Below are 25,604 nucleotides of genomic sequence, written 5' to 3' on the forward strand. Positions count from 1 at the left end.
GTCATTTACTGAGTTTGAAATGTCTTCCACTGGCAGAAACAGTGAGAAATACATCTGGATGTAAGTGGTGTTGTATTGGGAAACAGGATGTACCTTGAAAACTCAGAAGCGTTGAGGTAAATGGTGTTGTACTAGGGTAAATGGCCTACCTTAGTAACTAGCTTGGTGGATGATGGTGTTGTACCAGGGTAAATGGTCTACCTTAGTAACTAGCGTGGTGGTCAATGGTGTTGTACCAGGGTAAAAGGCCTACCTTAGTCACAAGTTTGGTGGATGATGGTGTTGTACCAGGGTAAATGGTCTACCTTAGTAACTAGCGTGGTGGTCAATGGTGTTGTACCAGGGTAAATGGCCTACCTTAGTAACTAGGTTGTGGGTCGACTGTGTTGTACCAGGGTAAATGGTCTACCTTAGTAACTAGCTTGGTGGTCCATTGTGTTGTATGAGGGTAAATGGTCTACCTTAGTAACTAGGTTGGTGGATGATGGTGTTGTACCAGAGTCGACGACTGTGTTGTACCAGGGTAAATGGTCTACCTTAGTAACTAGCTTGGTAGTCCATTGTGTTGTACGAGGGTAAATGGTCTACCTTAGTAACTAGGTTGGTGGATGATGGTGTTGTACCAGGGTAAATGGCCTACCTTAGTAACTAGGTTGTTGAATGTGGTCAGGGTAAATGTGTTGTACCAGGGTAAGGGTAAATGCCTTAGTAACTAGCTTGGTGGTCCATTGTGTTGTATGAGGGTAAATGGTCTACCTTAGTAACTAGGTTGGTGGATGATGGTGTTGTACCAGAGTAAATGGCCTACCTTAGTAACTAGGTTGTAAGTCGAATGTGTTGTACCAGGGTAAATGGCCTACCTTAGTAACTAGCTTGATGGTCGATTGTGTTGTACCAGGGTAAATGGCCTACCTTAGTAACTAGCTTGGTTGGCAAGTGTGTTGTACCAGGGTAAATGGCCTACCTTAGTAACTAGCTTGGTTGGCAAGTGTGTTGTACCAGGGTAAATGGCCTACCTTAGTAACTAGCTTGGTTGTCAATGGTGTTATGCAAGCAGAAAGGACTTACCTGGGAAACTAGCCTGAAGGTCAATGGTGTTACCATACAATGGCGTGAAGTGGAGAGCGTCATCTTTAGGATTTTTAACACCATGGTTGGTAACTAGTTTAGCAACAGTAGACAAGTTTTCTAGATCTACAACAGAACTCTGCTGTTCATAACATTCCTTGATATATATCAAGTAGCTGGTGAGTGTCTCCCGCTGTTTAGTCTGGAAAAAGAAAAATTAAAATATTTACAAAGGCTTTCAAGCTCACAGGTCACTACAAAATACTTACTCTCTAGCTTCAATAGTTTATTTGATTTACCAACATAAGTATATAATACAAATAAGGAGGTCATTAACAAGTGTATTAAAATGGATCATTTGTTATAGCACTTTGAACACTGAAAGTGTGTAAAAAGTTAGGAGACTTAAAAAAAATTACAAATTACTATTCCTAGGCTCCATACCTATTGTAAGTTTAAAGTAATACAACTTTACACCAATTTTGGCTCTAACCAAAGAACTTGCATTCTACACTTTCTGAGAAACCATGTTAACTATAAGCTGCACTTCCTATGGTTAAAATATGTAGTTGTTATAGTATTTGCTCTTTGTGACTACTGTAAAAATTACATTTAGTGGAGGATCAATTTCTGTTGATTTTTTGGGTACTCTAAATCCACAACTTTCAGTCCACGAAATGATCAACAGAAAAAGGCTGACGTGGATTATAGTAACAGTGAATAGTGAAAATCAAGCGCCAACAAATATGAACATTTTTGGAAAACCATGAAATTTGGGCTCCACTCAAATCTATGATTTTACAGTGCCTTAGCCAAATACAACTTCTGAACATTCACAAAAATGACAAAGATCTAAAACACGATTCTCCTTAAATTATCTGTGACCGTACATAACTCAATCTTAAATTTTCCCATTGTAATTTTTCAATTATGGATTTTAAACCTTAAGGCAAGTTTTCAAAATTCTCACAAAAAATTCAGGGTTTTCACCCAAAATTATTCACAGGTAATGCAATGGGATTATTTTGTCATTGTTATTGTGGATAAAATAAATCTACAGACCATTTCGTAATTTAAGTGAAAATCACATCATTTTCACATCAAACTAAATAGAGAAGTATTGAACCAAAAAACAAAATATTACTTTATCAGTTTACCAACTAATTTTTGTCCTAATAACAAAGGATTTAATTACATTTTGTATCACGTTACTATATATAGAATGTAGAAGGTTCATGGGTATTACCTGCCATTGTTCGGAGCTGAGGACAGGTAGGATGTGATGAGTGATGACATCACTGGGTGTCAGATGCTTCACACTAAGCTTGTTGAGGAGTTTCTGTACCTGTGAATTCACCTCATTGTCAGGAGTGGCCAGGAGGAGAGGGTGGATGGTGTTAAGGTCTGCCTGCAGAACCATCATTGGGTCTGTTGTGTACAGAACAGCATATAATTCAAGTTTAGTAAAAATTATACAGAATGATTGACTGGAAATTTGATTACTGCTACAATTTCAGTAAAAATAAAGACATGACCAAACTGGACTGAATTTCTATGCCTTTCAAGAGACACCATTACATAAACTCAAGAAATTTCACTTTCTGTGAAAATAAACTTAGTTACCTCCCCTTTGTAGTTTTTTCTTGTCCTCTGTTAGTGGAAAAAAGACGGTATTATCTGCCAAGGTCACAAACTGGTAGGTGGTAAGTGGCAGGATTTTCAAGGTGCTCAATGTTTCCAGGATGGTCTGGTTGTCATGGAACTCGTCAAGACTTCGATAAACACATGCTAGCCACTTGGCAGTGATGAGGATCTGACTGTCAAAGTCTTCTACAAACAAAAATAGGTCACATCTGCATCAGATCCTCTGATTTATTTGTACACTATATACATAAACACTAGCTACTAGTCATAAAATGATTTTTCAACGTCAAATATAAAGCTACCTAGAAGAGGTACCTGGGCAATTGATTCTCTTCATCAAGAGACAGTAAAGATCTACATTTTGATATTTGTCTTTTGCTAAGGATCATGAATAAACTTACCATGTTCTTGACTGCGGTCAAGAATCAGCGCCTTTCCGATCTGTAATAGGTGGTCAGTGGTTAGGCACTCGATGCCAAGACACTGTGTCAGGGTGGTGTTCAGAGACTCGGCAAGATCACGGTGGACATAAAACAGGTTCAGATGTTTCTGCAGCATCTCAGGTGTGATAAGTTCACAGATTAACGAGTCTCGAACTATCACGGTTTGTGACGGCATCTTCCAGGTAATCATACCTAGAGGTAAAACAAAGCTATATATCAATGGTGCCTATTATCTCTTTAGGACATGCATCGTATATTACAATTATATTTGTCATAACGAACAAAACTAAACATGACTTCTAAACCTGATTTCTTAAACCTGTGTATCTGACCACACCAGTTAGAAAGTGTAGCACATGTAAAATTGTCTTGTCAATTAAATCATTGCTGTAGTTATCCCAATGTTAGATGCAGGTACAGAAATTGAAAATCCACAAAATTTTGTTAAACATCTGAAAAAAAAACTTACTTATACTCATTATTAGAACACTAGAGAGTTCAAATGAAGAGTCACACTATACAGGAAGTGGTAGGTGGCAGCACTTTGGGTGTCATTAACAACATGAACAGCAACACAATAGTTCCACAGACACTTAATTAAACTAATGTTTTTATCTACTTTTTACAAATACATATCTAATCAAATTGTCTTGCATGTCTCTTCACATTTAAACCATATTATTATCTTATTTAGGGTGGTAAATAAGCTGGTATACTCTTGTACAAGCCTGATTGTCTTGTGCAAAAAAAATAACATTGAACTAAAAACAATGAAATAGAAATGTAAACATACTTAAATGTAGAGGTTACAGTATCACACTACTGAAACAGGATCAAGAGTTTTCTGTAACCAATTCTGATGTTCCTGAATAAATTACCAACACTAAAACACAACTTTTTCCATCAAGGCTTTGTATGTGCTTTATTGTATATGCCTTCAGTCTTAATCATGTGCAGGAGGAGTAAACCATCAGAAAAATGTTAACCATATCATTTTTATATTAACAACTCCTGGTGTTCTTATCACCTCCTCCATCATAACAAGCATCACTGTTAAAAGTAAACTTACAGACCACTTAACTGAAGGACTGACCTTTACTGTTCGGCTGTGTAGGTACACAGGCTTTTGCCTTTAGCTTAGCAAGGATCTGTGAGGCAACAGGTCGGAAGAAATCAAGAATTTCATCCTCCATGGGGACAAATTGGAGGAAGGATGTGACTGCTTCAAGGGCAGAGAACTCCTTGTGAGACTGAAAATAACACAAGTATTGATTAAGATGGACAGCCTTGGCCAATTTTGTTTAAGTAAACCTGTTGGTGCAAACATCTAGAAATAGCATTTCTGACATGAACATTGACACACTTGTAAATACACAGGGCTTGAAAAGCATTGTCTTTCTTTATTTCTTAATTAACCTGTGTGCTACATATATTTCTGTTGTGTGTTTTAAAAATGACTATAACAAATACATCTGCTGGATACAGAAGTGTGGACATACATCTGTTTCTACATTAGGAAACTAAGCATGTTTATTAACAACATTAACTAAACCAATTATTTCCAACTTTTATGAATTGCGTCAAATCCACGTCTAGTTACATAACAATAAAGAAGATAAATACACCCCTTACTGTTACAGGTTATCCTTATAAAGCAAACATAAAGGATTCTCAACATCCAGGAATACTTGTTGTAGTTCTATTTATGGATTATTTTGTCCACATATACCTCTTTTATCCATTCAGGAACCTAGCAGCAATCTGAGACAAATAGTGTCAGTTCAGTTTTCTCCAGGTTTTCCTTATCAACCCTATCATCCATTAATTAGTGTAACTCAAAGGTTATCTCCATACAGAGGGTAATAGGTATGACAAAGGACTGCTAACCTTGAACACATCCAAAGCTTCGATGAACAGGGTATGGAGCTCATTTCTGATCCACTGGTTCCATGGACTGTCCCTATCTACATCCTCACGACTCGATGGCACATCAAAGTCACCTGAAGTCAACACAGACATTACAAGCTCTATCAACTTAATCATACCATGCCTATTAATCTTGATGAATGATACTATGGTGTAAATATGAACTAAAGAAACAAGTTCAAGATTCATGAAACATCACCTTTGACCCCTTAACGTCCACCAATAACTTCCGAAATCTAATCAGGTGTAGGATTTGATGTATTATGATGTTCATATGAACCAGATCAGTTGACAGCTTCATCAGATACCATGTATATAATCTTTTGTTACAAACAGACGCATATACAGGCGAAGGCATTATCATATCCCTTTTTCACTAGTGGTTATAATAAGTATGTCCCTCCTTCAATAAGTGAGATTATAATAAGTATATCTCTCCTTCACCAAGTGTGGTTATAATAAGTATATCCCTCCTTCACTTAGTGAGGTTATAAGTATATCCCTCCTTCAATAAGTGAGGTTATAATAAGTATATCCCTCCTTCAATAAGTGAGATTATAATAAGTACATCCCTCCTTCAATAAGTGAGGTTATAATAAGTATATCTCTCCTTCACTTAGTGAGGTTATAATAAGTTTGTCCCGCCTTCACCAAGTGAGGTTATAATAAGTATATCTCTCCTTCACTAAGTGAGGTTATAATAAGTATATCTCTCCTTCACAAAGTGAGGTTATAATAAGTATATTTCTCCTCTAAGTGAGGTTATAATTAGTATATCTCTCCTTCACTAAGTGTGGTTATAATAAGTATATCTCCCTTTCAATAAGTGTGGTTATAATAAGTATATCTCCCTCCTTCAATAAGTGTGGTTATAATAAGTATATCTCTCCTTCACTAAGTGTGGTTATAATAAGTATATCTCTCCTTAACTAAGTGAGGTTATAATAAGTATATCTCTCCTTCACTAAGTGTGGTTATAATAAGTATATCTCTCCTTCACTAAGTGAGGTTATAATAAGTATATTTCTCCTCTAAGTGAGGTTATAATTAGTATATCTCTCCTTCACTAAGTGAGGTTATAATAAGTATATTTCTCCTCTAAGTGAGGTTATAATTAGTATATCTCTCCTTCACTAAGTGTGGTTATAATAAGTATAACATTTAAGATTACCTTGTACAATGAATCGGAAGCCATAGCTGCGCAATGGCAGGAAAGCAAACACTGGTTGTCTTGGCTGAGCGGTCTGCAAAATCAAAATGTCAGTTATCTGAACAAACCAGTCACAAAAATGTCAAAGTCACCCCTACAAACCAGTCACACAAAATGTCAAAGTCACCCCTACAAACCAGTCACACAAAATGTCAAAGTCACCCCTACAAACCAGTCACACAAAATGTCAAAGTCACCCCTACAAACCAGTCACACAAAATGTCAAAGTCACCCCTACAAACCAGTCACAAAAATGTCAAAGTCACCCCTACAAACCAGTCACACAAAATGTCAAAGTCACCCCTACAAACCAGTCACACAAAATGTCAAAGTCACCCCTACAAACCAGTCACACAAAATGTCAAAGTCACCCCTACAAACCAGTCACACAAAATGTCAAAGTCACCCCTACAAACCAGTCACACAAAATGTCAAAGTCACCCCTACAAACCAGTCACACAAAATGTCAAAGTCACCCCTACAAACCAGTCACACAAAATGTCAAAGTCACCCCTCCAAACCAGTCACACAAAATGTCAAAGTCACCCCTACAAACCAGTCACACAAAATGTCAAAGTCACCCCTACAAACCAGTCACACAAAATGTCAAAGGAATGGTGGAAAATTAGCTGTATCGATATTGCTTTAGAAAGAAGCAAGACTCCTTTATATATATAATGGTACATGAATACTGTAGATGTAATATTTTCAGTAGTCTTTACCAGGGAAAATCCTCGTTGACCCTTTGCCTTCAGTGGGAAGGCCATAGCAATTTCTGTGGAATCTACTTCTACTCCTGATTTAGCCTGGGAAATAAAAGCAAATGTATAATATTATCAGAATGATGGAAAAATATTCTATCTCTTATAAATATTCTAATACAATTTTTAATTTTGATGAGAACTGCTAACATTTTTAAAAATGTGATGATAAAAAAATTTTTTTCCAGATGAAATACAGTTCTTATAACAGTAACTAAGCAGTGTTATAGAATATTGTATGTGACAGGGGTATAGAATTACATATGCCAAATGTCAAAGCTTTGTTATGTAAGGACAAGTGACAATTCACAGTATTGAGACGAACAAAATTTCAGTATATTTTTCCTGTTAAATCAATCAAGGGATTTTTAGTGAAAATTTCAATGTTTTGCAATGTAAATTTCAATCTTAAGCAACACAAATTTCAATTTTTTGCAATACAAGTACTTTGCTGTAGCACATAAAGGATACACAGCGGTTAAAAAAGGGAGGAACATGTACATAATTTACCTGGAGTTCTGCAAAGACAGGGGCTCTTACCTGTAGAGAAATCTTAGAAGCATCCAGGGACTTCTTGATCACTAGAAATCGATCTGTACCTTTGTTGTGTTCTATCTCCACTACACTTTCACCAAGGTCTCGACGACGCATCACTTGTGTAGAGTCATCCACCTAAAATAGTCGTAAACTCAGAAGTAAGACAAACAGTGGTAGACACCATCGGGATATCATCAATGACAGACACCACCAGGGGACCATTTATGGTAGACACTACCAGCAGACCATCAACGGTGGACACCAATTCTTAAAAACCAGTCTGTGCTGATGTGATTGTGTCCTTGCACAAGACACACAATCCTATTTGAACTGGATGAGGTGCGACAGACCTTCTGTAAGTTGTTCAGTAAGGTGACTCCAGCTACTATGAGAGACTCCATCTCAAAAAGAGCCTAGCTGTTCCTTGGGGCAATAACTCTTGCAAAACGAAACAAACAAGAGGCCCAAGGGGCCTGCTTCACTCAACTGGCTAATTTACATGTACAGCCATTTAATAAAGAATTATAAATATGACAAACAATTTCTGATATAATTTCCCTATTGAATCCCACCCTTGTGGTCAAACAGAGGTCAGATTCATTATCTATAACACAAGGCCCACAGGCCTTAATATTCAACTGACTAAAAGACCTTCATATGGAAGAGGGTTAAGGTCAATAATATGGCCTAAATTGGAAGCCCTTCATCACATCGTGATACAAGTCAAATATCAGCATCCTGGGCCTTTAGGTTACTGAGAAGTTTTTTTAAAAAATATTTCAACACATCTAACCCCTATGACCTTGAAAAATATGTCATTCAAATTAACTAACTTGGTAGCCCTTTATCACATGCACCAGGTCAAATATCAGCACCCCAAGCCATTTGGTTATTGAGAAGAAGTAATTTGAATGGAAAATTTATGTATGAATCACAGCGATGGACAAAACACACTGGCTGTAGGTCATCCTGATCCTTCAGACGACATCTAAATTGTTTCAGACCAAACTTGGACAATACCCCTGTATGGAAGGACTTTTAAGTTTTCACTTTCCCAAATCAGGCCCACCCCTCTTGCCCTATGGGGTTAGGATGTACCATTTATACAGAACTTAGTCCCTTTCTCCCAAGAATACTTCAGATCAAAGTTGGGCAATATCCATTTATTCTTACAGGAGGAGTAAGATTTTAAAACACTTGCAAAATTTCATTCTAAGGCCCTTGGGAACTGAGAACTAATCCTAACACAAACATTGTTTCCCTTCACCCAAGAATACTTCTGACCAGATTTGGGTGATATCTAATAATTCCTTATGGAGGAGTAAGATTGTAAGGAATTTGCATTATTTTGCCAATTGGGCCCCGCCCCTCCAACCCCAGGAGGCCGGATTCCACTGTTTATACACAACTGATTCCACTTCACTCAAGAATACTTCAGGCTAAATTTGGGAAATATCCATCCATTCCTTCAGAATGGGTCGAGACCCACTATTTATATTCCCCTTTATCCAACAATGCTACAGACCAAATTTGGGCAAAATCCAACAATTCCTATAGAAGAATTAGGATTTTAAAGAATTTACACTATTTCCTGTATAGGGTCTGGCCTCTCCCATCCCAGGGGGCCAAGACCTACCATTTATAAAAAATGATTCCCCTTCAAGAAACAATGCTTCAGACTAAATTTGGGCAAAATTCAATCATTTCTACAGGAAGAGCAGGATTTTTATATTTCCCCTTTTAGGCCCTGCCCCTTCAGGACCCTGGGGGCAGAGACCAATCATTTATACAAAATTTGTGCCCCTTATCCCCTGGGATGCTTCAGACCAAATTTGGTTAAAATCATATAAGTCATTTAAGAGTAGCAGCAATTTGTATGAAAAAGTTGACAGACAGATGGACAGACGATGAACAGCTGATGCCATGGTACACCATAGGAAGTGTTATTTTGTTAGATTGATGACCTTGTCAGGGAGGACTCACCTTGTTAAGGACGGTGATCTGTCGGAGCCGATGAAGGAAAAGGAGTAGTGAAGGGTGAATGTCGTCAAACCTGGCTGCCAGGGAACACACGGTAGTACCCATCTCAGCTTTCAATGGTAACACTATCTTTGTAGTCCAACTAAGAAATACACGTAAACAATATTAATATCAGACAAGGTTACTTACCTAACCTGGGATGTCAACAACAACATTTGAGTATTTCAGTTTGGATAAGATTTAAATTGTTCAATGCTTTATCAACATCCAGTAATTTTGAAGGATGTTTATTTTTTGGCCAGTTCAGAATACCCATTCAAAATTTTGATTGGCCAGTCCAGATAACCAATACCAAAATTTTGGTAAGTCCTAATATTTTGAAACTGAGTTGTTTGATATTTCAAAATTTAAGTGCATCCAACAGGAAAAGCATGCATCTAGGACTCAAATACCCAATTCGAAAAATAACTGTTAATCATTTCAGGACAGAAAATCATACAGAAATCAAACTTCGTTATGACTATTTCACAGAGAAGACAAAAGAATCTTCATCTCCACTAAAGCATGTCTGTAAAGTGACAGCTGTGTTACTCACTCTTTGCCATCTTCCCAGGTATCCGGTGTCCAGTGGGGCAGTATGAATCCCATAGGCCCACTCTTAGCATCAAAACAGATGTGGTAGCCATTTGAGTGAACTTCTGGCCGACTTGTCACACGGAACACAGATTTAAATCCTATACCCTTTTGGCCTACAACAATTGGAATATACTGTAACACACTGCAATTTAGTTCTACTGCTGTACACTGAAGTTAAAAGTTTTCACTACCTTCCCAGCGGATATCTGTTTGATGCAGCACTTAATCATCACACAGGTTTTACCAATTTATATCAACTGATTGTTAACCTGGAAGAGTGTGTGTTGGGTATTAATGTGAGATTAACTTGGAGTGTGTATTCAGACTGATGATTGTTGTGTTGTTGTGGCGGACAGACATAGTGGAGCGACACATCAATAATTTTCAGCTGTGACAAAAAGACCATAAATATGGTGTAATGGGAGAATAAATTTGCCACACAAATTAGCTACTTAACTTTTTTGTTATTCTATGTGAAGTTATAGTGTCTTTTTTCTTTTATCGCTGCATAAAGACAATTATTATCAGAGATGAAATCATCATTGATTGATAATTCTTTAAAGTAAAACTGAAGCTACGATAAGTCAGTGAGATATTAATATCCGTCACATGACCTTACCTATGTACCCAAATGTGTGCTTTCCTTTTGTACTTTTGCCTACATCACAAAGAGCACGAATGTTTTTCTCCTCGAAGCCACACTCATTGTTGAGGACGATAACAGAATCCTGTCTTGTTATAAATTTTACAGAGGGACACATATCACTGATCATCGTGTCCGGGTAGGTGTTGTCATCAGCATTCTGTACCAGCTCCAGCACAAAGTGGGTATCCTTTAAAAGGAAAATATTAATTTCTTAGAGCTGGTTCTTGCATTAATATTTGTTGAATCTTTTCAAAAACTTGAATTCTTATCTAACTATTAGCTTGTGGGGAACAACATATTGAAATTCATAGTATCTTAAGTTGAATTGTAATGAAAGACTAAGAAGGAATACTTTTGTTGAACTCATTTTAAGTTTTTGGAAATTCCTTTCCACTGCTTCGTATATAAGGATTTATGCTTTTTTATGAAACATGTGACTTCAAGCAGTTAAAAATCTAATCTACCTTGCTGTAGAGGTCTTTGGACAGTCTGTCCAGACTACGCCCGAGTCTCTCCTGATGGACCTGCATCAGTCTTTGGCCATCCTCATTGAGTTCTACACCAAACCCAAACTCATCACGACGTATATTGTCAATTATTTTGTGACAATGTCGCTCCCGTTTTTCTTCTTCAGTCAAATTGTCCTCTTCTTCGTTTCCATCATCTTCATTGTCTTCAGTTCCTTCTACTTTCACAATTTTTTCTGTGACATCTATGACTGAATTGTAAACAAAGATTTCTAAACATTGTGTGGTGCTGTAAGCAATCAATAGCCCCTCCCCCTCGGAGATCTGTAAGCAATCCATAGCCCCTCCCCCTCAATAGCCCCTCCCCCTCAGGGTTCTGTAAGCAATCAATAGCCCCTCCCCCCCCCAGGGTTCTGTTAGCAATCAATAGCTCCCCTGTCAGGGTTCTGTAAACAATCAATAGTTCCTCCCCCTCGAGGATCTGTAAGCAATCCATAGCCCCTCCTCCTCCTCAGGGATCTATGGGCAATCAATAGCCCCACCCCCTTCAAATTCAGTAAACAATTAATAGCTCCTCCACCATTGGTCAAACTGTAGCTAAATGATGTTTCTGTTTTAAATACGCCCAGCAAAAGTGAAGTCTAACCAAAACATAAACTTCTATATTATTGAAAACCATATGAAATGCATATAAGGATGATAATTGTGATCTTACAACTTGTAGATGGTTGAAAAATGAACATAGATCTTTAGAAATTTTATCACGACACAGCTACGGAAACTGGCGCTGTTTCTGTAACTCACCAGTCTGTCTTTACAAACCTGTTACTGTATCTCACCACTGCCTATGTCTGTCTATAAAAACCTGTTACTCTATCTCACCACTGCCTATGTCTGTCTATACAAACCTGTTACTGTATCTCACCACTGTCTATGTCTGTCTATACAAACCTGTTACTGTATCTCACCACTGTCTATATCTGTCTATACAAACCTGTTACTGTATCCCACCACTGTCTATGTCTGTCTATACAAACCTGTTAATGTAACTCACCACTGTCTGTGTCTGTCTATACAAACCTGTTTCTGTAAATCACCACTGTCTCTGTCTGTCTACACAAACCTGTTACTGTAACTCACCACTGTCTGTGTCTGTCTATACAAACCTGTTACTGTAGCTCACCACTGTCTGTCAGTATTATATAACTCACCACTGTCTGTCAGTATTACATAACTCACCACTGTTTGCCTTTTGACTGTCCAAAGTATCCTCTCCAATAACTACTGCTTCCTCTACGATTACAACATCATCTGATTCTTCTGTATTCTTGTCCTCCTCATCATCACTGGATAGGATGGAGGAAGCATCTGAGGACTCATCATCAGATTCATCGCTATCCTCTTCCACCTGAAGTACAGTCAGATGATTTCTGAGAACAACTATTCATATCTACTTTACACCATAAAACCTCACTAACAAATTGTATATATTAAAAACATTATTAGTGAAATATTTTTATATTTGACATTTGGTAGAATTTTTCCTGACAATTTGAAGTGGCTTTGAACCTATTTATCTAATATTACACCCACACTTAGTTATAGGTCTACCTCTACGTATTGTAGCTTTGATTGGATAGCCAACACACCCTATCATGCTCTATAATAAGCTTGTGCTCACTTGTGCCAACTCTCTGCTTAGGAGAAAGACTCCCAGTCTTGGACTTCTGATTTTGCAAGTAAATTTGATAAACTATTCTTATATCCCAAGATATAATTATTTCATTTGAATGAACAACCTAAAAGACACAATATCCAAGGGGTCAATAATACATTGGAGAGTCTGTACAAACATTTTGTTTCAGCTTTTATTGTTATCCAGTAAAATTTACCCATGAAAATGCTAAAATGTCGCCAAGTATGTGTGCTTATTCAGAGGTTATGGATTGGCCTCTGTGGCTTATTCTGGGATATATACCACAGTACAGTACCTGAACAACTTGTCCGAAAAATTCCTGTGCTTCCTCGGTGGGGATTTCCTCAATGGCGTCTGCAGGCAGGGAACTTTTCTTCTGTATCTGATGAGTCCAGTCATCAATGCCTAGGTGACAGCCAAGTTCTTGTAGCCGATTCATCTCATACACGCTGTGACACGCCCCCATAAGCAGTGACTTGGACTTAGTCGAGCCCACTACATGTCCAAGAGGTTCAAGGAAGACCTACATGTCAATAGCACTTTGACAAATCAAGTGTTCAACAACTTTGACCAATCAAACAGCACATTTGTGTATAAACATCTGTTTCTGAAGACAAGAGATCCGCGAGGGATCTTGGCGCCCACCATTTGAGGATCTGTTTTCAGTTCTTGAAGATTTGTTTATTTTTTTTGTTTGTTACAGGTGTTGTAAATGTTCATGAACTGGTCTTCATTGAATGTACTCAATGATGGCACAAGATATTTTTATTAAGCACCTATTAGCAAATATCATTTGAAAAAGATACCAAAGTATTATTAGATAGCAGTCAGTTACAGGTGGATAATTGACAATATGCTTGTGCTGTATTACTGTTGACATACAAGATGGCTGCCTGTGGGCCACCTTGATTTCAAATCAGTCCAAAAAAGGTACAATGCACAACTAGGGACCAAGGGGAACCTGCATATGAAATCTGAGAAAGATCCATCCAGAACTTTTCCAGAAATAGCGGTAACAAACTTTTACTTCCAAAATCCAAGATGGCCACCTGTCGGCCATCTTGAATGCGAATCAGTTCAAAAAAGGAACCTGCATATGAAATTTGAGAAAGATCCATCCAGTACTTTTCCAGAAATAGCGGTAACAAGAATTGTTTACGGACGGACCACGGACCACGGACGCAGGGCGATTTGAATAACCCACCATCTATTAGATGGTGGGCTAAAAACAAGATGCCAAAGGGGCCTGCATTATTCACTTGGCTAATTTAGCTATTCAGTCATTTAATACAAAATTTCAAATATGACAAATAACTTCTCATATAATTTCCCTTTTCAGTCCTGGCCTTGAAGTCAGATTGACTCTTCATAAACTTCAGACAATAGCCAAGTAGGGAAAAAGAATTTTTAAGAACCTAAATTTCCTGAATTGAACCCCACTGCTTCTGCCCCAGGGGGCAGGGATGCACTTTTTATGCAACTGATTCCCCTTCACCCAAGAATACTTCAGAATAAATTTGGGTAAAATCCAATCCTTCTTACTGGAGGAGTAGGATTTTAAAGAATTATCTATTTTCCTCTACTGGGTTCCACCCTTCCATCCCAAAGAGGCCACAACCCACTGTTTACACAAATTGATTTTTGTGTATCAAAGAATGCTTCAGAATACATTTTGGCAAAAGCAAATTCCTGCCGGAGGAGTAAGATTTTAAAAACTTTACTCTCCTTACTCTATTAAGGCCCCTTTCCTCTTGCCTCGGGGGCAGAGACCCAATGTCTGTACAAGATTAATTCTCCTTCACCCAAGAATGCTTCAGACCAAATTTGGGCAATATTCATTCATTTCTACAGGAAAAGTAGGTGTTTAAAAAACCTGCAAAATTTCCCTTTTGAGCCCTGTGCTTCCCCAAAGGATGCCTCTGACCAAATTTTGTCAAAATGTGTTTAGTTGTTCATGACTAGTAGCAATTTTTAGTAAAAAAATACTGGACATCATTACAGTACAGACCTACTCTGAAGGTGTATGTACTAACCTTATCAGCCATGGACACACAGCTACGGATTGGTAACTTCATTAGACAGTTCAATACAAATACCACAGCTGCATTGGCAGATCCTCCCATAGGGGGTGCTCCTGAAATTGACAGTCATATGTAACTTAATACGAAAGATCAATCCAAAATTTTCATGCTTAAACAATTTATTAATACATGTAACAATGGTTTAATAATATCTTTTAGATTGAAAATACACCTTGATACTGTGCGGTTCTTTTGAATGATAGCAACATTAAAATGCCAAGGGGCAGCAAGAAACGACCAAAGAGCTAGAGGGACAGCTTTTGTTAATTAGTAGATTTTCAGAAGTCAATATCCATTTGTCTTCGGTGTTAATTCTGATCCCTAGTTCTGTTTCAATTGACATGTGTATTGTATAAGTTATAAACCATTCTCACAAGAATAGATTTGGAAGTCTCCCTATGCTTACCAGATTCAACACATAAGAATGTCTATAAATACATAATACAGATAGATCACCTGGTAGGCTGTGACTACTCTCTGATCCATGCATAGTAAAAAGAGCTGTCTTTAGGTGGTTGGTCAGCAAGGCCAGGGGTGTGTTGTCCAGACCTTTGTTGGTCACAACCATGGACATAAGGTGACCACACACCTCAGTCACATTACGGGCTATCAGAGCTTGCTCAAAAATTTCTGGGGACGTCTGACTAGTCAGCTTGAGGAACTTGCCAGGTTTTATTTCCATTGCTAGGATGTTTGTTGTCATGAGACGCTTACCTGGAGATATACAACAGCACATTGAAAGTGATGATCTCCTTAACAAACTTCAGCATTACATCTTCACATCAAAAGGCATACAAAGGCATACACAGCTAAAGAGAAAAAGTAAACAAGATGTCTACCCCTTACCATATACTAGTAACCCCTTACCATGTACTAGTAACCCCTTACCATTTACTAGTAACCCTCATCATGTACTAGTAGCCTTTACCATGTTCTAGTAACCCCTTACCATGTTCTAGTAACCCCTTACCATTTACTAGTAACCCTCATCATGTACTAGTAGCCTTTACCATGTTCTAGTAACCCCTTACCATGTTCTAGTAACCCCTTACCATATACTAGTAACCCCTTACCATATACTAGTAACACTCACCATTTACTAGTAACACTCACCATTTACTAGTAACACTCATCATTTACTAGTAACACTCATCATTTACTAGTAACACTCATCATTTACTAGTAACACTCACCATTTACTAGTAACACTCACCATTTACTAGTAACACTCATCATTTACTAGTAACACTCATCATTTACTAGTAACACTCATCATTTACTAGTAACACTCATCATTTACTAGTAACCTTTACCATGTTCTAGTAACACTGATCATTATCATGCTTGACCATGTTAATTCCTTGTCATTTACTAGTAAAAACATTTCTTTAACCATGTACCTGCCAGGTACTACATGGTCATTTTTGTACTCACCATATAAAAATATTTAATAACACTCATCATTTAAGTTTAATCATTTACTAGTAACACTCATCATTTACTAGTAACACTCACCATTTACTAGTAAACACATTTACTAGTAACACTCATCATTTACTAGTAACACTCATCATTTACTAGTTTCATGTTCTAGTAATCAACATACAGTAACACTCATCATCATTTACTAGGATATGTTACACTCATCATTTACTAGTAACACTCATCATTTACTAGTAACACTCACCATTTACTAGTAACACTCACCATTTACAAGTAACACTCACCATTTACTAGTAACACTCATCATTTACTAGTAACACTCATCATTTACTAGTAGCCTTTACCATGTACGCGTGATCATTATCATGCTTGAGTGTTAATTCCTTGTCATGAACTAGAAAATTCTTTAACCATGTACCTGCCAGGTACTAATGGTCATTTTTGTATGATAAAAATAAATACTAAAAGTTTAATAAAGGAGAAACAAACACATACATTATGATCAGGATATGTTCAGTTTCCATGGTGATCAACATATAGTATGATCAGGATATGTTCAGTTTTCATGGTGATCAACATACAGTATGATCAGGATATGTTCAATTTTCATGGTGATCAACATACAGTATCATCAGGATATGTTCAGTTTTCATGGTGATTAACATACAGTATCATCAGGATATGTTCAGTTTTCATGGTGATCAACATACAGTATGATCAGGATATGTTCAGTTTCCATGGTGATCAACATACAGTATCATCAGGATATGTTCAGTTTTCATGGTGATCAACATACAGTATCATCAGGATATGTTCAGTTTTCATGGTGATCAACATACAGTATCATCAGGATATGTTCAGTTTCCATGGTGATCAACATACAGTATCATCAGGATATGTTCAGTTTTCATGGTGATCAACATACAGTATCATCAGGATATGTTCAGTTTTCATGGTGATCAACATACAGTATCATCAGGATATGTTCAGTTTTCATGGTGATCAACATACAGTATCATCAGGATATGTTCAGTTTCCATGGTGATCAACATATAGTATCATCAGGATATGTTCAGTTTTCATGGTGATCAATATATAATATTAAAAGCTACTTTAACAATCATATACTGTTTGTGTTGAATGATCACAAGTGTTCACGGTATTTGTTTGGCAATAAGCCCAAGAGGCAACATTTTTATAAATATCCATGAATAAATATAGTGACCATGACATTTCAATTCTCATACTTGAACCTTGCTTCAATCATGACAGAAAATATTCAAGGAATGAAGATACTATGTTGATGACATCAATATGAGAAGAATGGGGATGGCAATAGATGGGAGCCGAGACAGGACAGGAAGATATAGGATAGGACAGAATGGGATCCTCTAACAAGTTCAACACTTTTGCCCCTTTCTGTAAAATTGTGAGATCACTAAAAAGACAATTGTAAAACTATTCTTTAAATCCTGTTTGATTGATAGTGGCCTTACAATGAAAAAGCAAATTTACCATCAATGGTGGAGATATGAGAGCCACCATACTTTTGTAGGAAATCCTTCAGTTTGCCATGCTCTGGCTCAAATACTAGTGTCCACTGGCTCCAGCCAGCCAGGTCCTCCAGCAGGGGGCAGTTGTGTAGACAGGCTAAAGCTGTCTCTCTTGCCTGGTGACCAAGTATACCAACCTGACCTCGTGGTGTCAAACTATTCCAAAGTGAAACACATATAGAATTTATTGTGGTTTGTAGATATATAACAAATATGTAAAAGAACAAGGGAGAAAACTGTAAAATATATTGACAATAATTTTCTTCTCAAATTTAATGGCTACCTGTACCAGTATATAGGCCACACAAGGAAGCAGAGAAAAGTGACCTTTATACACAGGTTGCCTTTACATAGAGGATCAATTCATTACATAGGGAACCAAACAAAGTGACCTTTATAGACAGACATCCTTTAAGACAGGTTTGACAGTATGTTTTCTTAGAAATTGGGAAGCTAGCCCCAAATTTTCTTTAAATTCAGAAACTAACACCTTTTGGCAAGGAAACAGTTTTTTGAATGGCTGTAACAGGGGGCAAAACAAACATTGTTAATCTACTCACCTTTCATATTAAGCTAGACTGTGCATCACATAAATGTGTCTGTTCCAATTTGGAACATTACAGGACGAAATGACATGAGTGATACATGTAGTCTACTGTAAAACCATTTGTAATATTAGCAGTAACTGGAGATTTACCTATGATTGCAGCCAAGAGCAGACTCATATAGCACTGTATGTTCCTTGGATTGGTGTTTGCCTGGTCGTTCACTCTCTGTGCGAAGACGCCCAATATTTCCATATCCAAGCTGCTTTGGTTCCTTCACACCAAATTGTTGACAAATGGCCTTCACCAAATCCTCATTCTAAGGATGAGAGTGTGTTTATTATGTATACAGTAGAGCAAATGACACAGTTTCTCCACAGACAGATTGGCATAAATTTATAGATATACTCAATAAGGTGCAATGTTGAATTCCTAATCACTTAGGTTAAATCAGAAATATATTTTCTTTTTATGGTATCAAAACAATTGATGTATTTCCGGGACCAGGAATCTTACCAATTGTCTCTTTGATGACATGCTCATTAATACTGTGTTAGCAGAGAAATGGTGCCAAAGACCAAACGGTCTAGGGCAGTCGGGTGCCGCCAAGAACAGAGATGGATGTGAAAAGGTAAGGGCTTCTGATAAATTACCTGTTCTATGCCACATTGTCGACACTGGTGCATGAGCTCAAGTACTTCTGACTTTTGTGGTCTGTATACAGAGTCAGTATCCCCACCGGACACGCCCATGCCAATTGTCATCCCACCACACTCATCCAGGAACTGTCAGTATATCAGGAAACAGTTATTGATTCAGGAAAAAAATGATGAAATTTCACATTAACATTACCTTATCAATAGTTCGTTGGCTGGGTTTATTGCTCTAGGAACAGTGAGGATCATTTTATGGTGGACTTTCTCATTGTAGCTGATACCTACATTACTGACATAGGAGAGATCTGTTGCATAAATCCCGATCAATTTTACTAAAGTGTCTTGTGCATTGCACATCGTCGTCATATGATCAATGTACCCTTGTTTAATAGAAGCATGAAAAACACAACTGCCCTAAGTTGAGGGTCAATGAACCACACCCTTGATATCTTCACTGGAGGTTACCTAGCCCAACACCATGGAAACAGATCTGCTATTGTAGCCCCATGTGCAGTTCTTTATAGAAATGTCGAGAAGTTAAACTGTAATCCAAGTACTTACTTGAAGACAATGAGGCAGTTATAAAAGAAATACAGGTATCTTGTTTCAATGTCCTAGTTTAGATGCAGGCAAAGTAATGCCCAGGACACAATATTTTAATAAAGAGCAATAACTCTGTATCTGATGGGCGATGGGCCCTGACTTTGCTACACTGGACATTTTGTATGACTGGTGTATATATCACATTCAATAGATAAGTTTAAATGGAAGCAGTTTAATGTTGCGCTGTAGACACACAATTTTAACAAAGGGCAATAACTCTCTAAGTTGTGTAGGCCCTGAATTTGCACACTGCATCTTGTCTCAGTATGATCAATGTATACAATGAGGTTCATTATCCTAGCTTAAATGTAAGATAAGTTATGATCTGGACATGGAATTTTAACAAAGGGCAGTAACTCTGTAATTCAGGGGTTGAGGGTCCTGAATTTGGTACATTACACATCATCTTAGTAGGACCAACATATACAACAAATTTTGTGATCCATCCTTATTTATAGGCAAAGTTATGGTCTGGACATGTAAGGATGGACAGACATGGAGGCAACTATATACTCCACTGAATATTTTTAAGGAACATCAAAAATATATCACAACAAAGCACAACTTACATAGACTGAATGTCAATAAAACAAATAAATATTCTAATGAACATAAATCAGCTCTGACAGTCAAGTTAAAGGGCAGATAGCATTTACTATGGAGTGAAACTTGTATTTTAAAAACACATTTTATGATGCACAGAGTGATACCTGGTTTTATTGTCTACATTATATCTCATGTGTACCATAAAAACAAAAACAAAACATGCGAAACATTATAATAATCTTTTGATATGTTCTCTTTCTCAAATTCAATCAAAAGAAATATTTCTTTAGAATTTTCATTATTTTATCGCAGGAATAAAGATGAAGGCCCTACTAGCTTATGTCTTTTGAAGAGAAACAACCTTGTTTTACATATAATTAACTTATTTGGACACTTTTGTTGTAAATTAGGTATTTCAATCCTTCATGTAGAGTACTGTCAAATAATTAATTATTGATAGGGACTCATTTTCCTTGCATTTGTAGGTTCTCATACAACTTTATATGTCCAGGAATTGATAAACGGATGAAAGCTGACATGGATTATAGTATGAGTGAATTTTATGATTAAAATTTATCCATAAAATCAATCACCAACAAAAACTTATATCTTTTAAAAATCACAAAATTTGAGCTCTTGAAAATGCATGATTTTACAGTTAACTAAAAATGAAAAATTAAGATGAAGTTGTAATAGCTATGAAAACACCAAAGAACTACCCACCGACTTAGCTTCCTTTGTGACAAACTCCAGGAAACGGCCAAATCCCATGGCAACAAAACTTGGGAAATTGAAGTCCTCAGCTAGCTTCTCTTCGATCATGTCCATATGAGACAGCTTTAGAGATCCGTGGCCTATACAACGCTCCAGGTACTTCTTCAGATACTCAATTACAACCTCTATTAAAATGAGAAAATACACATAGAGAAATGTTTTGTATACATTTAAGGCAGGTTAGTTAAAAATTCGGTTTCAGGTTCCTATAAGAACCATGAGATTTGCATTTGATTCTCATGCAAGTCATCGTCATGTGTGTAGGATTTTTGGGTACAGGTGCTCTGACTATGTAGCATCTTTTTTTGCCATCTTGTGACTGTTAACCCTAATGCAGTTACAGTATAATGAGTTACTATAGACACTTAAACCCTCTTCATGTCCAAACAGCCTACATCTTCTCTTTGTTAATGCAGATATTGATTAAGAATTCATTAAGAATGCCTCCACAGGAATGTTTTCTTTAGCCATGTCCCAAACCCCGATCATGCTCATAGCAGTTTTTTTATAGTGTATTTGTACCTTATTCTGTTCCGGATAACTTACAACCTATACTTATGTGTCCATAATAAAATAAAACTTATTTTTTCAAAAACCTTGAAAATCAAGCCCAATAAAAATATCTGATTTTAAAGTATCTGATGCTGTTCAGGTGACTGACCAATGAATGTTATATAGAGGCCAACCAATGTCTTTGAGTTAAGAATATATCTTGGCCTCATGGGCTTATTACAGGACAAATCAGGTCTTTCCAATAGTGTTCCTAAACATGTTTTACCTTTCTTCGGGGGTTGCCTTTGTTCTCCATCTAGTTTTGACTCCCCCTGGTCTTGGTTTTCTGTCGATGGAGACAGCAGCTCACAGGCTGCTTCCTCTAGAATTGTGTTGCTGACACACAGTGCCAGATGGAACAGTTTGGATCCCAATGAGTCTGTTTTGATTGCCATTAAAAAGTCAGACACTACTTTCTGGAACTGAGTAAACTGGCGTCGCTCGAACTTTGTGCTTGGCTGTTCCAACTGGGTAATCAATTGGAACTTCTGGAAAATCTCCATAATAGCTATTTCTGGTTTGAGCTGTAAGTAGTGTTGTCGTACCAGCAGGGATGAGTCACCTGAAGGCTGTAGGATAGAGGCACGGAACTTCTGGAAGGCCTGTTGTAGCTGTTGTTTCAGTTCCTCCTTAAATCCTTCATGAATAGCCCTTCTACTTGATGAAACATCACGCTGTGCTTTTTTTAGAACCTTATAAAAACAAAAGTACATTTTTTTCTCATAAATTAAAACAAGTTCCATCCTGTCTGGTGATATATCTGTGTCAAGTTTAAACAAAAGGAAATTTTTACACATTTTTGAACATCTTGACTTTCTGAAGTAGATTTAAACTTGATCTAAAAATCATTACTCAACAACATCAACTGAAGTATTCTTTTTCAAGCTTTCATTTTTAAACTGTTGACATTTGAATGTACAGATAACAGAGATAAAAAATGATGGCAATTTTGATGCCATATAAGTATGAAAACTTGAAGAATAAAATAAGGTGATTACCATGGCAGCAAGTGGAAGACTACGAAGTCTAACTCCAAGCATGTAGGCATTGTCAGCAGAATAGACTTCTACTAGGTAGTTCATAAACTCCTCCATAACCAGACGTTCTGACCACTTATTGTGCTTCGTCATGTAATTGCGCAAGTGTTCGAGGACATCCATGCTCGTGATCTCTGGAATGTCTGCAAAGTCAGTGGGGAACTTGAACAGTCTAAATACCTCTGGCATACGCTGCAGTGGGCCGAATTTGAAGGAAGCAAAATCTTCTTTGTCAGGAGCATACTCCAATAGACACTGACCAAGTTCATACAGTGTACAAATGGACCTAGTCTTTACAAAGGCCTGGATGTAGGCATTCACCTTTGCAATAGAACGATTGAATTCATTTATATAACTGATGTTCTCTAAATACCTTATTCCAAGACTCATAATGTTATTTGTGTTGAATCTCCTTTTTATAAGATCTTCCACCCTGTTGAGGGAAACATGTTGGTTAGCCTCTGCCAAAATCTCAACACATTCCTTAGCAGCATTTTCGAGGACATCACGAGGAGGGTGTCTACGTCCATCATACCCTCTTATGGCAGACACCCTTATCTCCCTGTCCTCAAACGCACGTTGACTAATTGGCACCACATGTGTCTCTGTGAGGTCTATCACCTGACCCCCTGAAGGTGTACCTGCTGGCATCATCGGTGGTCTTTGTGACTGTACATACACATTGCTAGCTTGTTGCATTGGTTGCTGTGGTAATGCTGGGATGGTTTCATGTGGACTACTACTAATGTGACTCTTACCAAAGAGAGATTGTCTCTTTTCAGATGTGAGGTCAATAAATGGATTCTTTTTATTTTCTGGTGTTGATGTTTCTGTAAGATCTATGACATCCCTGTCTGGAGACTGAAACCTCGTATGCTTGCCCATGTAACGTGTTCCCTGCATACTACTGCTGGAACTGGCCACAGACTCCACTGAGCTGGTGGATGAAGATCGCTCCCGATGGCTCTGGCCCATCATGTGACTCTGTACTCCCTGGCCCCAAGATAGGCCAAGGCTTGTCATTGGGGCTTGACCTCTCAATCTAAGGTAAGGTATCTCGTCTTTCACAAATTCTTCGATTTCTGAAAATTCTTCTAGCACTAGGGTCAGTTTGGTCACACCGAAGTTCTTGGCTGTTGGTTGGTGTCGGTATGTTGCATTGTACACTCTCCAGATCTCTGATTTTTTTATTCCCTGGGGAAAGTTTTTCATAAGTGATATTAAATTTTTCTGAAGTAAATCTTTGTTTACTTCCAATGATGATTTTGTTTGAGTTTGAGAAGCTAGAGTTGGAAAATTTGTATCATCTAAATCCATATTGTGATCAGCAGCAGGTTTCTGGGTACTGTGGTGGGAGGTTTTAGGCTGGAGAGGTTCTGGCATTAGGAAAGTCTGCCTTGGCTGCACTGCCTGGTACCGCATTGGCTGGATTGGTTGGACAACAAGAAAGGGCTGCTGGACGTAAGAAACTGGCGTAGGATGGAGGCTTTGCATCCTCATGCCAACTGTTCCTACAAAATATAAGTTCATGCAGTTGTTATGACAACAAGAGAATCTTCACACCCACCATAATTTGATCTTTGTCTTCACTATAATGATATTTCCATTCTTTTTCCTTCTATCCTCTGATTTTCTCTTGATTACATGTCGTGTTGAATACTGACAACTTAATTACTAATGTTATTTCTATAGACAAGAGAATCACAAGATTGGAAACAAAAATATCCCTCAAGTGCATCTGATAAAAGCTTTTAACAAGAGGACCATCGGCCTTAATGGTTATCTGACTATAAAGTCCTGCCAGTGATACAACAGGACCATCGGCCTTAATGGTTATCTGACTATAAAGTCCTGCCAGTGATACAACAGGACCATTAGCCTTAATGGTTATCTGACTATAAAGTCCTGCCAGTGATACAACAGGACCATCAGCCTTAATGGTTATCTAACTATAAAGACATATATATGAAACAGGCAAAATAGGCCAAAAATAAATTGCTCAACTACTTTACAGCTTACATAGAAGACATTGTTTGTTCATCAAGATATTTTCTGCAAACTTGAAATCATATTCTTAATACATGCATAATACAATTGCCATTACTCCAGACGTATTGCTTGTTCCAATATCAAGACCCTTGGCCTTTCGAATATTGAGAAGTTGCTTAAGCATTTCAACACATTTGACCCATGTAACCATGAAATTGGCCCAATATCAGTACCCTGGTCCTTTTAGTTATCGAGAAGAAGTCATTTAAACAATTAATGTATTTGATACCTGTGACCTTGAAAAAGGGTCATGTCATTCATATTAAAAAAAGTTGGTAGCCCTTCATCCCAGCATGCTACAGGCCTAATATCATCATCCTTGGCCTTTTGGTTATTAAGAAAAATCATTTGAAGATTTTAACATATTTGACCCTGTGACCTTTCAAGTGGATTAATCCTATTAACTAGGAGTCAAATTAACTTTCAGAATTTAAGAAATGATTCCCATTATGTTTAAGACTAAATTTGGTTGAAATCTTTTCAAACATTAAAAAGGAGTAGCATTTTGAAGCAAAATATTGTCTAATTTTTACCCATTTCGGGCCCCGTCCTAAAATCCCTAGGGGTCAAATAAACTTTCAGAATTTAAGAAATGATTCCCCATCATCAATGATGTTCCATACCCAATTCGGTTGAAATCCATTCAAGCATTAAGAAAGAGTAACATTTTGAAGCAAAATCTTATCTAACTTCCCCTTTGTAGGCCCTGCCCAAAAGTCTATAGCGGTTGAATCAACTTTCTAAATTAAGA

At 37.5% G+C, this 25,604-nt stretch overlaps 1 protein-coding gene across 1 annotated transcript in view; it reads right to left on the reverse strand.

Moving 5' to 3' along the window:
- The window catches only part of LOC132554994 (uncharacterized), a 42,574-nt gene that overhangs the window by 14,545 nt on the left and 2,425 nt on the right, over nt 1–25,604 (reverse strand). Inside the window, exons 2-24 of the mRNA XM_060219321.1 lie at nt 22,766–24,315; nt 21,994–22,459; nt 21,165–21,340; nt 19,290–19,421; nt 18,789–18,955; nt 18,054–18,247; nt 15,552–15,809; nt 15,048–15,148; nt 13,310–13,537; nt 12,558–12,726; nt 11,316–11,569; nt 10,825–11,038; nt 10,165–10,318; nt 9,573–9,711; nt 7,593–7,724; nt 7,014–7,097; nt 6,253–6,325; nt 5,043–5,155; nt 4,249–4,405; nt 3,114–3,347; nt 2,692–2,895; nt 2,315–2,496; nt 1,069–1,270 (exon numbers count right to left, since the gene is read on the reverse strand). Of these exons, the coding sequence (XP_060075304.1) occupies nt 1,069–1,270; nt 2,315–2,496; nt 2,692–2,895; nt 3,114–3,347; nt 4,249–4,405; nt 5,043–5,155; nt 6,253–6,325; nt 7,014–7,097; nt 7,593–7,724; nt 9,573–9,711; nt 10,165–10,318; nt 10,825–11,038; nt 11,316–11,569; nt 12,558–12,726; nt 13,310–13,537; nt 15,048–15,148; nt 15,552–15,809; nt 18,054–18,247; nt 18,789–18,955; nt 19,290–19,421; nt 21,165–21,340; nt 21,994–22,459; nt 22,766–24,315 (5,583 nt within the window). The remainder of the gene's footprint in view (nt 1–1,068; nt 1,271–2,314; nt 2,497–2,691; nt 2,896–3,113; nt 3,348–4,248; nt 4,406–5,042; nt 5,156–6,252; nt 6,326–7,013; nt 7,098–7,592; nt 7,725–9,572; nt 9,712–10,164; nt 10,319–10,824; nt 11,039–11,315; nt 11,570–12,557; nt 12,727–13,309; nt 13,538–15,047; nt 15,149–15,551; nt 15,810–18,053; nt 18,248–18,788; nt 18,956–19,289; nt 19,422–21,164; nt 21,341–21,993; nt 22,460–22,765; nt 24,316–25,604) is intronic.

This window comes from Ylistrum balloti, unplaced genomic scaffold (genome assembly GCF_031769215.1).
Source record: "Ylistrum balloti isolate Yb309-2 unplaced genomic scaffold, AGI_CSIRO_Ybal_v1 Utg370450, whole genome shotgun sequence".
NCBI lineage: Eukaryota > Metazoa > Mollusca > Bivalvia > Pectinida > Pectinidae > Ylistrum > Ylistrum balloti.